Source organism: Neolamprologus multifasciatus, chromosome 22 (genome assembly GCF_963576455.1).
Source record: "Neolamprologus multifasciatus chromosome 22, fNeoMul1.2, whole genome shotgun sequence".
Taxonomy (NCBI): domain Eukaryota; kingdom Metazoa; phylum Chordata; class Actinopteri; order Cichliformes; family Cichlidae; genus Neolamprologus; species Neolamprologus multifasciatus.
This window is the reverse complement of record NC_140459.1, coordinates 32,023,649-32,041,838: the sequence shown is the minus strand read 5'-3', so window position 1 is coordinate 32,041,838 and position 18,190 is coordinate 32,023,649. Positions and strand designations below refer to the sequence as shown.

The window sequence follows — 18,190 nt, the reverse complement described above, 5'->3', positions numbered from 1 at the left end:
CAGATCCAGTATATGGGTCAGTTTTACTATAAGGACTTCAGTTCTGACTGTCTAACTTGGTTGAAATGCACTGCAAGTGCAAGCAACAATTTTGATAAAAAGAAAATGTGAGAGAAATAGTGAAGGCACGTTGAGCTAGTGTTCTGCTCACCAAGCCAGGTGTTCATCTTTTCTGAGTTGCAGTGCTCCAGTAAGGGCTGGATCAAAACATCAAGATCCCCTTTGGGAGCTTCTCTGGTAAATTTCTGCTCCAATAAAAAAACAAGAAAAAGAAAAACAGGTAAACACAATAAACACACAGGTCACGAACCTCACCAGCTACAAATTCAACAGCCTAGGATTGTGTAAAAGCCTAAATGTTTGACTGGAAATAAATGTTTGTTTTAGTTAATGAACGTTTGTCTCACAAGATTTACATGGCTCATGAAGATTTACTCATTAAAGTGCTCCCTTTTTAGTGCATGGCAATTTGTAACATTACCATTGGTCTCAATCAAGATAGCACTATGTTGTATAAAACAAATTTGCAAGGAAAGAAAAGACGTGCGAGTCTTATGAAAACAAAGAAAACAAACGTTTACAACTAAAGCAAAGTTATCTACATGAGTACTCACAAAAAACTCTTACAACTAAACCAAAAATGAAAATGCTCATACCTCCACTGTGATGTGCAAAGGATCAACAATCTGCCAGATCATGAGGGACAGGATGTCGATGCCAAGCAGAACGCCAACAGTCGCGTAGAGTTTCCATGGTTCCAGGTGCTGCTGGGAAAGAGGGTCGTGGTGATCACTAAAGCAGGATGATGAGGGATCAGAAAAACACATAAATCCTCTCTTTTTGATTTTGTGAGAGAGGGATTTATGAAGCCATAAGTAGACTAGACCAAACTGGATGTGAAAACAATAATCCATCATTAACTGAGGCCAATTCAATCTACCCTCGAAGCACTTGGTCGTGGCAGGGGAAGAGACAAAGGGACCATACTGATGAGCACACACAGCTACCTTACTTAGTAAATATATAAATGTTTCTTGTGCTTTCAGCTTAAAAGAAAGGAAAAACCCCTGAAGATTTTAAGGGACCAGCTGCAGCTCTGTAAAGAGGATTGATTTTGCTGCATTATTCCTAGAGACCAAAGCTTTTGGGCTTTTCAGAAAGACACGACGGCAACAGAGAGATATGATCTGCTTGCTGAATAACACAACCACACAATAGATACTGATATTCTGAGACTGACTAGAGCTGTTGAGCTGCCAGTACTTGAAATATTATTTACACTTTCTATTAACTTAAAATAGACATTTCCATGTATTTCTACAGAATCTAATACGAGCATGTTTGTTTATTAGACGGCAATTGCCAGTGGCCTTCCAGTGTAGAGCATAGTGCAGCTAACTTCTCAGATTAACTCCAGGAAATTGAATGCACCACTCCATTAAACCATCCCTAAATCTGTTCAATGGAAACGGATTGTGGTAGTAAGTGTCTGTCCCAGAGTTTGTGTCCTGTAACCAAATTAACTTTGAATAAACCAAGATTGCTCAACCTAACCTTAGTCTTGGATGCGATTTTCTCTCGTATAAATGTGATGCTATGAGACAGACCATTTTAAAAACAACAAAAAACAAAAACAAACAAACAGAATCGTGGATGCATTTGCAGGTCATGCTTATTGGTTCTCTTCTCCTCGCTGTCTCCTGCCTGCCTGGGCGGAGCTCATTATTGGGCTGCCGCCTTTGGCCCACACACCTGCTCTGATTGCCACTTCCTGCTGCTTATTAGTCCCGTCTCCTCGGCCACTATTTGAGGCCGTGAGCGTCTCATAGCAGAGCTGTTGAACAACCTGAGTTTGCGCAGCCCCATCTTAATCTAATTTTTGCTCGCTGTGTATTTCCGGCTCGTATTAATACTCGTTTCTGTATATAGAAAACGGACCAGGACCAGTTTGTGAACTGATCCCTGAGTGCGGCAGTGTGAGCTGGAGCGTAAGAGGCGAAAGTGTGAGTGGCAGAAGAGGAGTGTGTGTGAGTATCAATATATATTTTTTTAATTAACTGAAGAATAAATCTTGTTCTTTGTCTACTATGTGTAAGTTATGTTTAGGGTTTCTTCTTCCTATTTCTAAGTTTAACTAGTTAAACTTTACTTTGTCTGCAACTACATCCATACTGGGATTTCAGGGGTCTGTAGACTATTAATGGGGAATCTCTAATCCCTAATCTCTGTTTCTACTATAGTCACAGTATTTATACAATGACACTTTTAAATAACACACAATATTTTCTCTTTTTTAATAACTGAGCATCAATATAATATTAAACACTTGTTATTTCAGCTTTTATTTGGGGGGGGGCTAATGGTAATGTTAATGGTAATTACTCCCATGGAAACATTGCTAGCTTACTTCTTCCACACTATTATTTCAATTCCTGCAGTCAGAATCGCTTTGCTTTTTTGCCTCGGCGATGCAGACTTTTACACTTTCTCAGCTTAAACTGGAGACAAATATGTTTCCAGAGATATAGAGATTTAGAGAAGTGGTGTGACGGTATGCAGACAATATAACGATTGCAGGCAGTGAACATGTGCTTGTGGACTTGCAATGAATCTGATTAACCCTTTAAGACCTACCATAGAACCAAGTCTGCCAGAGCTTATATTATATTTTTACATGCTGTGGAGCCATTTTTGGGAGCATTTCAAGTTGCTATACAGCAATACAACCATTACAGCCCAGATTTTAATAATATGTCTGCATTAATTGCATAGTAATTACATAAATTGCAAAAAAGTGCAATAAACTACAAAAAAATTGAAAATTGTTTTTGTTTTTTAACATATATTTCTAGTTAGAGAAATTTAAGAGGCTTATCCCTCAAAACTGTAAATACAAAAAAGTTGCACAAAATAGTTTCCCACCACAGGAAATTTATTTTGAGTGACTTCATAGTTTTATTTTTGAAATACACCAATTTTTATATACTGCAGGAAAAACAAAAATAAATATTATGATGCAAATTTGCAAAAAAGCAGCATATGCATCAAAATAAACTATTTCCAGCAGTGCAATTTGAGTCCTAAGCATCCCAGAAACCACACAGAAAGTCATAAAGTCAAAGATAACTTTTAAAAACACCAGTATAGGCTCATGAGGCCCTGATGGTAAAAAACCACATTTCCGCAAAATGACGTCACTTCTGGTTTCGGGCAGGTCATGGCGGACATGTGATAGTTCGTGCTGATGGACGTAGGAAGTGTTACAAACAGCTGATCGGATCGGCAAAGCGTGTTTCTGGAATATTATGTTTTTGTTGCTGCAAGTGCTTTTTATGCAGTTTTTGCAAAACTATATGTGGAAGGAAACTGTGACCGAGGACAAGCTGATGGCATAAGATGTAAGTACAACTCCTCCGGTTTCATATGCAAAAAAAATTATTGCGCTAGCTCACGTGGTTGCAGAGCTACCGGGATTTAAAAATAGTTGCGTGCCCGCTCTGACTGGTTTTAAAGGGTTAACTAAAAAGACATATGGTGGTTAAGAACAAATTTAGGTGGTGTTCATGTGAGTCTGACAGTTTTACCCTGAATGTTTCCATGTGCAAATGAGTAAATATTGTGCCTATTGTGCGGTTACAGCCAGGATTAGTGGTCAACAGGCAGCTTCCCATTTGACTTCACAGTAGAATACTGGAATGCTCTTAGTATTGTACAAGTGTATTTAGTTTTTCAACAAACTGCATAAAGTCCCATAATTCAAATTCAAATAGCTGTCACATTTACCTTCTTCTTGTCCTTCTTTTCATCCTTCTTTGTGAAGACAGTGTGAACCCACCAGATCTTGGTGAACATGCTGCCATATGCAAGACTGAAACCCAGGCCAAGCAGCCACAGGCGAAACTAGTGGAGAAGAAGAGACATGAAAGGTTTTAAGATTACATTGATTAATATATCAAGTAGAATCAAATAAGCTCTTCAGTCATTCTTCATCATTAAGCAACTGTTTGAGTTTGAAATGACAAAAACCCTCTGTGAGGCTGTCGATCCTGTACACAACCCTCTGTAATAGAGCAGTGATGGCCTGTCTGCTATGGGCAGAATAAGTCAGACAACTGACATCACAAGGAAGAGTAAAAGTTTAAGTCAAAGTCTCATCAGGGAGGAAGGAGTAACAATGTTTTACAATAGGATAATATCTGTTCTTCATTCCACTTAAAGAAATCTGAAATAGTTTGAAGACTTCAAAATACAGAACAATTAGTTGCTTTATCTTTTTGTCCCGTTGATACAGAATTTGTCAGGGCCAATTCATTTATACAACAATACTTCCAAGTAGGGCTGGGCTATATCATACCGTTCATGGTAATACCCGTGTAATTTTGGGCAACGATAGGAAAATGAAATATCGCGATAGAATATGGGTAAAACGCGCATGCACAGTGCCTTTGTTTACATACACACATGGCGGCGACGCAGAATGAGGAGAGCGAAAGTGGATCGTTAAATGAAACCAGAATTGGTTTGTAAAAATGCTGCAACTTCACTGGTGTGGAACTGGTTTAGCTTTTGTCCGTCAGATACACAACAAAGCATTTTGGTAGCGCATGCTAGCGGGCCGTCGTTATTACCGTGTTGTTTGGAAAATACGGCACACTTAAAATCAATCCTTTGATTTTTCTGAAAGTCGACAGTGCCCCTTATAATCCCGTGTGCCTTATGTATGAACTCTGGTTGTGTTTACTGACCTCGAAACGATTTTATGTACACGGCGCTCGAAAATCTGTCAAATGTTTCAGTACGACTTTGCTAAACTATGAAGCCGCACCGCTTGATGGATTGTCGGAGCATTACGGCTGTCGTAGGCGGAGCCTCGCGGAGTGATGCGTACTGTGCTTCAACATAATGTTACCGTATTGTGTGTGTATAACCTCTTTTTAAGTTTTGTGGATATTATACATGGTTATGCTGAGGATATGTCGGCCAATTTCCACTGGAAATGCCTTTTGGTTAAACTGTCAGCAAGGAATTTGCACTGTTACATTTTTATATAACTTTAATGCACATAAAAAACAGCTGCTTGTTTAAGTGAAAATACATTGATGGGGTTTTTTGCACTAATAAAGTTGTGGAGTTGTAAAGTATTTTGTCTAGTGTCAATTATATCATCAGTTATATCGTTATTGCAAATTTTCAAATGTATATCGTGATAAATACTTTTGGTCATATCGCCCTGCTCTACTTCCAAGTCTAACTGGTGTCATGATCTGGGTATGCTATTTTTTTTCTGTTCCTCTCTCACTTCTTATGAGAATCTTTCACTTTTCAGGTGGAGTTCTGGGTTCCTAGGGTCAACCTATTGGCCGAGTCCTTCTGCTTGAGTTGTCCTCCCACCTGCTCTGAATAACCTCAGCAAGCCCTGGATGGTACAGGAGGGCACCACCATATTGTCTTAGCCGTCACAGTTGTGTCTCTCCTAGCTACTTCTGCTTCAGTTTCCCATTGACAAACTTACTGTTACTCTGTCTGCCTTCTGATTAGGGGTGGGCGATATAAACGATATACGATAGAAACGATATAAATTTGGCCAACGATAGAGATTTTGACTACCGCGATAGCGCATGTTGATGATGTCATCAAGCGGCGTCTGTTTGGTCGAAAGCATCGCAGCGGTTACAACCATTATCATCTGCAAATTATGGCGGGCGACAGTCATAGCAAAGAGATGAAGCACTTTTGAAATATGGGGAAAGCAAAAACTGCGCTTCCTCCACTTCCGTAACATTGATTCATTAATGTTGAATTCTCTCGCAGCTGCTCTGTTCCTATGTTGTTGCAGTATATTAATGACTAACCTCGTATTGTGGATGAAGTTTGCCTCGTGTATAGCATCCTGCTATGCGATTGCATTTGTCCCTGACCACCAGAATCCCTCACGTTAACTTTTATCGAGTGGAAAAAAAGTTGGCGTTCATCCTCCAGCTTCACTGTGCTAATGTTATGCTAACATAGCTGTGTCGCTAGCAATCACGTAGCACATCATTATATACCAGGTAGTCCAACTTCAGTAACCCTGCAAACGTCACTGCTGTTTAGTTTCCTGTCTTCATTTATGTTGGAAGTGATAGCAGAGCTGTACGTTTTAATTAACTTCAAAAATCTCTCAGTCAGAACATGGAGTTAAAAACGTTTCGGTTTTTCCACCGAAAAAAATGTTTCGGTGGAAACTAGCTAGCTAACTTCCTGTTAACTTCTAACTCCGTTTTTAACTCTCAGTGTTTGTTTGACTTTGGGACTTGAAGCGGACGGAGTTTTGTACTCAGATTACTCCGCGAAGCTCCTCACTACGGCAGCCGTAATGCTCTGACAATCCATCAAGCAGTGCGGCTTACCAAAGTTGTACTAAAACATTTTTAAACAGATTTCTGCAGCCAAAATCGGTTCAAGGTCAGTAAGCACAACCAAAATTCATACATAAGGCACACTATTGATTTTTGAGAACATTAAAGGATTTTAAGTGTGCCTTATAGTGTTGAAAATACGTTATACAGAAGAAAAGAATATATCGCGATATATATATCGTTACCGCACATGCTTCAAATTATACCGTGATATGGATTTTAGGCCATATGGCCCAGCCCTACTTCTGATTGTCAGCCTATGCCTTACCATGCTAACCTGCTCTGCTCCACTCCTGCTGTCCTGTGTTATCCACCTGCCACTCACTTTCTGAATTTTGTGACTGTAAAGAGAAGGACTTAACTGAAGCTAACCCGCCTGCACACTCTCCACTGCTGCACCACTCAAATTACTAGACACCTGCCTGTCATAAAGAGCCATCTTGACACTCAGTCTTTCACCCCTAAGTAAGACTGTTAAACTGTTACTGCAAAACTCATCATACAGTGGCCTCAGCTAATCCTCCACCTCCACAGAAGTCCCAGTTGTGTCACCGTTCAACCAAAGTTGCAAGTTTCACACTTGCTCAGTACTAAGAACTGGTTGCCGTTCAGTAAAGAACGATAATTCTAAGTAGCAGTAGGAAATTAACCATCAGTGTTAAAAGTCTTTAGCTAAATCATTGTGTTAGATGCAACTTTAAAAGTGTACCTGGCAGATGATAGGAAACTGCTTCCTGTGGACATGAAGACCATCAATACCCAGAGGAAAGACAGCAGCCAGAGACATCATGCAGCCTACTGCTGTCATGTTGTTAAGGTAGGGCTGAGAGTTCTGAATGTACCTGGAGCAACAGCACCAACAGTTATTTTAAAGAAGCAAGTAGAAACATAGTGTATGTATTGGGATGATTACTTTTAAAATGCATTTCACCACAAACCACAGAATGCATGGCCTTCAATGGAATTTGTGATGTATTCCACTAGAATATTCATAGTCAATAAAAAGTGAACCCTCTGGTGCTTTGAGCAGTAACAAAACCTCATAGAATATTAACAAAAGATTTAGCTGATTTATTTTTACTGCAGCTCAAAAGCCAACATTAAAACAAAGTAACTCTCAGTCAGTCCTTGTTTACTTGTTTCAAAGGACTCAAAAAGCTTTCTAAATGTTTTGGTTCTTCCTCAGCATCACCATTTCTGCATAGCTCTTGCGTGGGTAGTATCTATTTGCTCTATTGTTTATATAATTAATACAAAGTGAAAGTAGAGTTGAGTTTTTGTACCTGACGTTGCTGTTGTAAATATTGAAAGTGAGGCAGACAATTCCCAGAAGGATTCCCAACCCAGCAAAGACAGACACAGACACAAAGAGCTTCTGAGACAGGTAGCGAAACTCTTCAATGACCACTGTCTGGTCTGCAGGAGGTCCAGAGCCTGACAGACACACAAAACATGAAGGTTAAGAACACTTTATGCAACAAAGGACATGAGCAAGAGGGATCAAGGGGAAACTAATTAGCAGAGCAGAAACACTAAATGCATGCCAGTGTTTGGTCTCCTGTCAGTTTAGTGTCTAGCAAAGCCCATCCTCCAAGAGCCATTAATGTTAGTAGTGAGTCACACACAGTCACATAATATGTGGCCCCATTGGCAAGGTTAATTTACCATTCACATTGCAACCAGCACTAATAGGTACAGAAATGCAGCTCTGCACTAAACGTCTGGATTATTATTATTTTTAACTGATTTCCACGTTGTTCATGAGTCATTTCCCAGATGTGCAAAGCAACATTGTGAATCCAATTCACCTGATTTGGTCCAAATCACAGTAACAACAGATGTACTGGAAAGGTAATAACAAGACAACGCCTCCAAAACAGAATAGTTTTTTCACATGTTACTAGTTAGTATTAGTTAGTTAGTTTGCACTGCACAAGACACTAAATAATGTGGATTGCACAACACTGGACATTATATTCTTCATTTCCATTTAATACTTGTACAGCTGCTGTTATTGTGTATATATATATTTATATTTCTTCATACATTCTTATATATTTCTATACTGTGTATTGTGTATTTTGTTGTACAGTTATTTTATTTTCAACTTTAATTTATATATTTTATTTTATTTTATTTTATTCCTTCCCAGTTAAATTTACCCTTTTTAATTTTCATATTTATTTCCTATCTTATTCATAGCCTTTTCTTTTTTTTCTTTAGGTCACGAGCAGTTGTCTAAGCATTTCACTGCATATCGTACTGTGTATGACTGTGTATGTGACAAATAAAATTTGAATTTGAATTTGAGTATAGTAGAATGTTATTCAAAAATATAACAACAGCAAATAAGGACTGTTTGCATCCTATGGCTACAAGTCACAAGAATAGGCTGGTTTTAAATGACAGCTGGCAATGATAAAGCATTGTTGGAAAGTTTTGTTTGACTCGGACCCAATATTTAGCATGAAGGGGTTTTTTTTGGCTTTCAGGACTTTCAAAGGTTCAGAGGCAGAGGGCAGGAGCAGAGTACCTCTGCTATCAGCTGCAGCCAGGGAATCGCTACTGGGAACAGATTTATTGAAATTGTCAGACGTAGGGAGACTTATCAGCAACTGAAAAGTTAACCAACCCGGTGGAGACCTCTGGAGATATATATAAATATACATTTTTAATTGTAATTATTGTCACAGTCCTGAGTTTTGACCTATTGTTTTGAGTTTGTTTGGGCATTTTGTATTATGTGTTTTGCATTGTTTGGTCTTGTTCATGTTTTAGGGAATTATGTGATTCTTATGTTCAGTTTTGAGAGCCCTGGTGCTCGTTCTTAGTTCTTTGAGGTTTGTTCCGTTTCATGTTCTGTTTGTCCCGTTCTCTCTCCCTGTGTCCCTCATGCTCGTTTTGTGTCCCTTGCTCTCTACCTTGTTCTCTGTATATAGTCGGTCTGAGTCTCAGTGTGTGCTTCTCTAGTCCCTATTTTGTCGTATTAGTCTCCTGTCCTGCATGCATCATGTTCAGTTTGGCTTCCTGTGTCTCGTCAGTTACCTCTGAGCACAAACTAATTTTTCCGCACAACTCGCCTGGCTCTCGGGGGTCCCTGTAAACATCATGGTCCTCCATTTGCTGGCCCACCTGTACCACAATCACTGTAGCTGTGGCATTGTCACTTCACCGCTGAGTTTGTCTGGATCAATGATTCCACACTGCTCATTGAAACACCTGCTGCACCGGCTCCACAAGTTCCTTCTTCGAGTAGGAAACGGGGTTCTCATTGTCAGCAATCCTCTCCTCAGCAAGAGACAGTTTTTCTGCCTGAGCCTGCGTCAGCTTTGTTTCTGAGCTGGTTAACTTAAGAATCATTTTTTCTGTCCCTACGTTGGCCAGTTCTTCTCTGCCAGTACAGACAAGGAATATGAATTATGGACTGTGGCCAGGATGTGGTCCCTGGTTCAGCTGCAGGGGAGAGGTGGAAGAGTGAGCTCAAGAGGCGGTGCCAGGCAGGTGAGTGGACAGGTCGTGGTGATGCGCTGACAAGCTCTCTACTGTTTTAGTGACGCTGGAGTGGAGAGGAAGGAGGCTTCAGACATGTGCCTGACGCTGGGGAAGAGCAGCAGCGGGACATGCATGTGTGTCAAACCTGTGGAAATACACTGCTGTGTGGCAAAAGGGAATAAAGAGACATTCGGTGCACACTGTGTGTGTGGGGTCTGGTCTTTCCACATATGCCTTCAAGCTGGGCAATAAAAAACGTTAGAAAAAGTGTAATATTATTCATCTGTAACCACTGTTGCTACCATGATATTACTTGCATATTAAGTTGTTTTTACTTTGGTAATAACTTACTTGCTTCTTAAGACTTAGTGAATACACCCTGATATGATGTAAGAATGCAATCAAACTGTTAACAAAGTGTGATTTTTAGGACACAAAATCCTAACATTAGCTGGTGTAATGCTAGCTCTCATAGCACGTCTATTCTGGAGACAATAAATAACTGCAACATCATCAGGTATGTTTATGTGTTTCTGTGTGTTCGAGTTTTGACTTGAGTTCACGAGATGAGGCTTGCGGTGAGGAGGATGAGGATGACATTTTATTAAGATGCATTTTTTTGGTTAAAACAGACATTTCACATCAGCGCCTATTATATCTTTTCTCTTCCACCTTTGGTGATATTTGCATGGGGCCGATCTCTCGTCACATAAGTAAAATGCAATTAGTCAAAACAGGGATGTCGCTCGCTGACACTGTATTCAAATATGGCTACTGTGTGTGTGTGTTTGTGTGTGTGTGTGTGTGTGTGTGTATACACTTTAAGAAACTGTCTGCCACATTAGCATTTTACATTATAAGCACTGCTTCATTTTTGCTCTGTTTTTGTGTTAATGTTTTAGGAAGCATTTTTCACCCTCTGTGCAATGCCTTGTAAATACACATTCTGCAGTAAAAAGACTAAACTGTAGGGAGCCAGAATCATAACTCATAAAGACTATGCACTGTGCAAGTGAGTGGGTGTGTTTGCTGAAGGGAGATAATCTACCTGTGTGTGTGTGTGTGTGTGTATAACTGAGTGTCCTTTGGGAAATGTGTTCTCCTACATTAAGACCTCTCCCTGCCCCTTGATGGTAGAATCAGGATAGTATGTTACCATGACAATTGGCTCCATAACGGTTACAATTACATTATGTGAGAAAGCCAGTGATTGTCAAAGAGACTGAAAGAATGAAGAGAAAGTATGGAGATGAACAAACACTTGAAAATAAAAGTGAGAGAGAAAAATGACAGGTTAGACAGATTTATATAGATAAGAAACTAATGAATCAGGATGGATTATGAAGAAAGAATTTGCAGAAGAAAGAGACAAACATGAGGAACAAGGGGAAAACCTATATGTCTTGTACGATACCCATTGCTGGAACACAAAGACACGTAAGAACCAATCTACAACAAACTCACAGTAAGGAGGCCTAATTCTGTCATGTCACCACCACAGCTTCCTTTGGCACCAACCAATTATAAGGGCAGGACGGACAGCAAGGGAAGGAGAGCAACTAGACATGTCCCTTAGGGTGACTGCCCATCATGACTGCATTACGTAACAAGTCCCCTTGCTGAAAGCATCTGGCAACTTACAGATGTCCCTCACTTGAATATGCATGACTGCAAAAATACAACATATACAACAAGCCCTCCCTTGAAGCTTTGTCATACCAGAGAGAGGCCACTTGGATGACCTTGTTGTCTAAAAGTTACACTTTACACCCTAAGGAGCTAAGAATGGCACTGAGCACATTTATTATTCATGACTAGGGATGGGTATCGTTTAGGTTTTATCTGATACCAGTACCAAACCGGTACTTTTGAAACGGTGCCGGTGCTTAAACGGTGCTTAAACGGTGCTCGAACCGGTGCTTAAAGAGTGGAGAACACACACTTTGTCCAAAAACCTCTCATGTTTAGCTGTTTTTTTGTAAAAAGATAACAATGTTAGTCTTTTCTGCAGCTATAGGGCATATATGGTATCACTCTTGGCTGGAAGCAGTGCTTAAACAATGGAAAAAACACCAATTTTGTCCAAAAACCTCTCATGTTTAACTGTTTTCCACTTTTTCTTTGGTCATTTTAGCCTTTTTGGCCAGGGTGAAGGGAGTATCTGCCATCAAACAAGAAGACAGCTGCATGTAGCTATGATGATGTTTGCTAGTTCACCTTACATGCATTAATGTAATAATGTGGTTAGCCTACTCAATGTAAATTACACACGGACAACATTAAGCTACTCACGCAGAGAAGAACGGCTGCTGCTGCATCATCATCCTCATCATTTCTGCTACACTGGCAGGGCTAGGGGCCAGGACTCTCCTCTTCGGGTTTTTGGGGGATGTTGCTAACTCCGGGTCGATAACAGGCACCACACCCGCAGTAGATGTGCTCGGTGTGAGGTCTTGCAGCAAGCTATCAAATACGGCGCATTTCTCAGCTTTTTAAAAAAACGCTATGCGTCGCCAGGTGTTTCATCAGATTTGAGGTGTTACCTCCTTTGACAGTATCACAGTATCAGCTTAAAGCACTTGTTGCAGCTGCTGAGTTTGCATCTTTTGCTGTGAAGTACAGCCAGACTTTGACCGCTTTGCCTTGAGCATTTTTAATCTGTAGCTCTGCTCTAAAAGAACGTACGTACCTGGACCCGCCTACTATCCTCGGAAAGGTAAAATGATTGGCTAGAATCTAAAGTGTATGACTCTCAGGAAAAAAAGCACTGAAATAAAGCACTGAAATGTGCGCTGCTTTTCGGTCTGGTTACTACCGTTTATGTCAGAACCGGTGCCATCATGGCACTGGATACTGGTACCCATCCCTATTCATGACTGATAGCAAATTAGCCCCCATTATAATTCACCTTGTTTGGAAGAAAACGATCTGAAGAGATGACAAAGAAAGTAGGTAGGTGAAACATATCTGTGTTCAAAACAACATTAGAGGTGTAACTTCCATCTCCCTCATGAATGCAATGTGCATGCTCTTCCTTTTTGTATGGCAATAGCAAACTGCATCCCCCTTTGGTGTTAGTGCACATAACTGGGCATGTGCTGTCACCTCCATTTCAGCTGTCAGTTTTAGTGGTACGCAGTGCTGTAGGTAATCTTTTTTGTTGTTATTGTTATTTTCCAATGTGAAAAGATATTCACCACTTATAAAAACAAAACTGTAACAAGTTCCAGATAAATGTTTGGTTTTATGTGTTACTAAATAAATTTAGTATCAGGCACATTCTGCAGCTAATTTGGTTAATTGGGTTCAGGTCAGTAAGATGATTGGGTAATAAAAGAGCATCTTACAAAGGCAGTGTTTCAGAAGAAACAAAGGTTAGCTAGACTGCAAAAAACGTGTCTACAAATTGAGGAACAGTTTCAGAATAATGCTCCACAATGTAATACTCTAAAGACTATCAACATGTCATCATCCACAGTAAATAATATTATAATTCACCAATCTGGAGAATCCTCTTTGTGAAAGGGACAAGGCTGAAAATCAGTATTGAAGGCTCATTATCATCAGGACCTGTGGTGGCACTGCACCAAAAGCAAGCATTGTGGGGAATTAGGGTGGTAAATATAGTAAATATGATACATAAACCTCAATTTCTAAATAATGTTTAACCTCCTAAGACCTGAACTCTTCCAGAGCATGCATTTTTAATTTCTCTTTGATATTTGGGCATATTGGGGCCCGATGAATGCAAAAACAAAGAATTATCAAATCTTTTTTTTTTTTACCTGATTTTTGTTTGTAAGAAAAATGAGAGCCACAAATTAGGATATTTGTTAGGATTTTGATAGAACAGTGGCAGTATAACGTCCTCGTAAGTGGATATCGGGCCCTTGTAGAGCAAAAGTGAATACTTTGGTCTAAATAACCCAAAATGTGATGTCCACAGGGACGCAGGGTCCTAGGAGATTTATTATTTATTATTTATTATATATATATATATATATATATGAAGCGCCTTGAGGCGACTTTTGTTGTGATTTGGCGCCATATAAATAAAATTGAATTGAATAGAATATATATATATATATATATATATATATATATATATATATATATATATATATATATATTAAGTTACCCTCAACTTTTGAGCAGTAAGAGTATCTGCCTCTTCTTAAAGGACTTGCTACAGGCATTGAACAACCAAGCAAACATTCCAAACAGCTCAAGGTCAATATGTACCAACTACCCCCTCTCACTACTGCCCATTGCATCAATTATTTTATTTCCCACCTGACAGACTTGCAACATTCTCCACAGTTTTTCAGTGCATTAACCACTGTGAGATCTGCGTTGTGTTGTTCGTGTAGGCAGAACAGAAATGGATGCAGTCTCAGATCCTCTGTGCGCTTATTAGAGAACACAGATCCACCCAGATTACTTGACTTTTAGCAGCCACCTTCTGTTTAATGTATCGCTGTCATGGCATTAAACTTGTTTTCATGCTTAATTAATAAATAGAATCTAACTGCTACTGCACAGCACTGGTCCATCACAGTGCTTAACTGTTGTTATCTAGGTGTGACTTACCTGGATATCTGGTGAGCTTTTACAATTTAGCAAATTGTTGCTGTTCCCACATGCTAAACAAAACCTAAAAAAATGTATGCAAATTGACCACAGAGAGTGAGATGGTAAAGAGGAGAGGGTAACAACAGAGGGAGGAAAAAGGAATTTGGGACAAGGGTGCAGGGTGGAGTACAAGACAGAGAAACAAAGGGGCATAGGAAGATGAATGTTCCTCACCTATCCACTTGTCATTCCCATACCAGGACAGATTGCCTTTAGTGCTGTCGTAGTATCCGATCTTTTTATAGCTTCCTCCTGTGAAATACAGACAAAGAGAGAGAATGAGAGTGGAGGCTCACACTCTAATGCCTCTTAACATAATTAATGAAGATCCAGAAGTGTCTTCAACCTTACTAACAAGCCAAATATGTATAGGGACATTTGTCCTCTAAATATTTCAGTACAACAGCAAAATTATACCAGAACTGAACTCAAATTAAATGCTTGGCATTTTGTGAAATGGGCTGCCTCACTTTCCTTTTGAAGGATGTAGGCAGCTTAACATACAACAGGAGAAACATTGCATCTCGTGACTTTAAGTGGACCTTCTGGTTTAATTGGGAACTTCACAGTGCTGGATCCTGAAAACAGGACAGTGTTGTTGACCCAATTTGTCATGCTTTTGGACTTTCAGGTGCTGCTTATTATTAAATATCTTCTGTTTGTTTTTCTGTTTGCTTTTTATTTACATTTCCAACCTTATGCATTTGCTCAGACTTTCCAGTCTTAAGTTCTTAATTCCAGTTTGTATTAAAGTTTCGTTTTTGTTTCTCTCAGTGTCTGTGTTTGGTTCTCTAGTAAGGTTTCATTTTCAGTCACTTGAGTATCTCATAATGTATTTACCTGTACCTTCTTTCCCCCCACTGTGATGTATTTCACTGACTGGTCCTCAGGGTGTTTATATATATAAATATAGCTAGTTACAACCGAGGGGATCACACTACCAGAAGGCAACATTGCAGACTTAGAGGACAGCTACAAGAATCCCACAGACAAATTTGAACCATGAAAAGGCCACTAGGAGAGCTGCAACCAGTAAGCACCTGCAGAGAGTCAGGCAAGTCCTGAAGTCAGCTGAATGGTAAGAAGTCGGTGGGACAATGTCTGTGATCTGTCCCAGTATGTTCCTGTAGATTTAGGTTTGCCTTGCTTTTTGGACTTTTTGTTTGATTGAATTTGTCAGCAGCCTGAATAAACAGGCTCACCTTTGTTAAATCAAGTCTGCTTTTGGGAAATAAAATCACAATTTTCTACATGGCATCAAATCTAGCATTTTGACTGTGACAAGAAGATTCTATGAACTACTGAAAATCTAGGTAAGCAAATAAGTTACAAGCTTCATGGGGACATTTTGTGTTCATTTAAATAAATCTGCTTCAATCTGTTGGTATAGATGGTGTCAGACTATATTATCCACATCCTGAATGCCACTGTGTACTTAATACAAAGATGTGACACTGATGTCTTTTTTTGAATTAGATGAAATAGACCCCTACGACAAGACCATCGAGGGAACAGTTCAACCTGCCTGGGATAGGGTTACTGGATCTCTGCCCTGGAGCCAGGCCCGGGGAGGGTGCCCGAGGGCGAGCGTCTGGTGGCCGGGCCTTAGTCCATGGGGCCCGGCTGGTCACAGCCCAAAAAAGAGACATGGGCCCATCTTCCTGCAGGCCCACCACCTGCAAGAGGCACCGCAGGGGTCGGATACAATGTGGAGGTCCTAGTGGACCAATCGCTGGCTACCAAGACTGGCAATTGGGACATGGAATGTCACCTCTCTGGTGGGGAAGGAGCCTGAGTTAGTGCGTGAGGTTGAGAGGTACCGGCCAGATATAGTCGGTCTCACCTCAACGCATGGCTTGGGCTCTGGAACCAGCCTCCTGGAGAGGGGCTGGACTCTGTCTCAGTCCCTGGTGAGAGGCGGCGGGCTGGGGTGCGTATCTTGGTATCCCCTCGGCTTGCTGCTGGTATGTTGGGGTTTCTCCCAGTGGACGAGAGAGTTTGTTCCCTTCGCCTTCGGATCAGGAAATGGGTCCTGACCGTTGTCTGTGCTTATGCGCCGAGTGGCGGTTCAGAGTACCCAGCCTTCTTGGAGTCCCTGGGTGGGGTACTGGAGGGTGCTCCTCCTGGGGACTCTGTTGTCCTACTGGGAAACTTCAATGCTCACGTGGGGAATGACAGCGAGACCTGGAGGGACGTGATTGGGAGGAACGGCCTCCCGGATCTGAACCCGAGTGGTGTTTTGTTATTGGACTTCTGTGCAAATCACAGTTCGGCCATAACGAACACCATGTTCGAACATAAGAGTGTCCATAAGTGCACGTGGCACCAGGACACTCTAGGCCACAGGACGATGATCGATTTTGTAATCATATCACCAGACCTGAGGCCATATGTTTTGGACACTCGGGTAAAGAGAGGGGCTGAGCTGTTAACTGATCACCACCTGGTGGTAGTTGGATCGGGTGGCGGGGGAGGACGCTGAACAGACCTGGCGTGCCCAAACATACAGTGAGGGTGTGCTGGGAAAACCTAGCAGAGGCCCCAGACTGCGAGATCTTCAACTCACACCTCCGGCAGAGCTTCAACAGCATTCCGAGGGAGACTGGGGACATTGAGTCCAAATGGACCATGTTCAGCACCTCCATTGCCGAGGTGCATTGAGCTGCGGCCGCAAGATAGTTGGTGCCTGTCGCGGTGGTCTTCACCAAGCTGAAGAAGGGGTCCTACCGGGCATGGTTAGCCTGTGGGACTCCGGAAGCAGTTGATAGATACCAACAGGCCAAGAGGAATGCAGCGTGGGCGGTGGCTGAAGCAAAAACCAAGGTGTGGGAGGAGTTCGGAGAGGCCATGGAAAAAGACTTTCGGACTACCTCGAAGAGATTCTGGCAAACCGTCAGGCGACTCAGGAGGGGAAAGCGGTGTTCTACCTGCACTGTGTATAGTCAAATCAAATCAAATCAAATCAAAATGTATTCCTATAGCACATAAAAATACAACAAAGGTGACCAAAGTACTTCACAGTCGGTCAGAGCAATAGCATAAGACAGAATAAAAAGAAACAGTTAAAAGGAGGGCAGGAAACAATATGACAATTGTTTGAAACAAAAACTAGCCACGAAATAACATACTAGTTTTAATCAAAAGCCAGACTAAAATAATATGTTTTAAGACGCAATTTAAAAGACTGGATGGACTCGGAGGAACGAAGATAAGGCGGGAGGTTATTCCAGAGTCTGGGAGCTACAACAGCAAAGGCCCGATCACATCTGGACTTCAGACGAGACCTCGGTTGTGACAGGAGCATTTGATTGGACTAGTAAGTGCCTTATTAGGGAAGGAGTTCGCATAGATAGCTGGTAGCCAAATTATTTAGAATTTTAAAGGTAAGCAAAAGAATTTTGAAATTGATATTATAATCAACAGGGAGCCAATGTAGATTGGCTAAAACTGGTGTGATGTGGGCATAATTTCTAGTACCAGTTAAGAGACGCACAGCTGCGTTTTGAACTAACTGGAGCCGGTGAATAGAGGAAGATGGGAGGCCCCAGTAGAGAGAATTACAGTAGTCTAATTTGGAAGTGATAAGAGCGTGAATGAGCTTTTCATGGTCCTTCAAAGGGAGGTATCGTTTTGCTTTAGATATCTAACGCAGCTGGTAGAAACTGGGG

The 18,190-nt window shown here is 41.0% G+C and overlaps 2 protein-coding genes across 4 annotated transcripts in view; one reads left to right on the top strand and one right to left on the bottom strand.

Moving 5' to 3' along the window:
• LOC146493773 (uncharacterized) overlaps positions 1 to 18,190 on the top strand; it is a 561,837-nt gene that overhangs the window by 125,428 nt on the left and 418,219 nt on the right. The gene's annotated exons all lie outside the window — the stretch shown is intronic.
• The window catches only part of gabbr1b (gamma-aminobutyric acid (GABA) B receptor, 1b), a 98,822-nt gene that overhangs the window by 32,255 nt on the left and 48,377 nt on the right, over positions 1 to 18,190 (bottom strand). For 2 of the 3 annotated variants that reach the window (XR_014871783.1, XM_085147665.1), the window contains exons 9-14: positions 14,697 to 14,774; positions 7,682 to 7,832; positions 7,108 to 7,240; positions 3,784 to 3,900; positions 657 to 767; positions 152 to 245 (exon numbers count right to left, since the gene is read on the bottom strand). Coding sequence is in view for 2 of the 3 variants with exons in the window: in XM_085147665.1 (XP_085003791.1) it covers positions 152 to 245; positions 657 to 767; positions 3,784 to 3,900; positions 7,108 to 7,240; positions 7,682 to 7,832; positions 14,697 to 14,774 (684 nt within the window). In the remaining variant the exon portion in view is untranslated. The remainder of the gene's footprint in view (positions 1 to 151; positions 246 to 656; positions 768 to 3,783; positions 3,901 to 7,107; positions 7,241 to 7,681; positions 7,833 to 14,696; positions 14,775 to 18,190) is intronic. The other variant, XM_085147666.1, reaches the window with a different exon arrangement.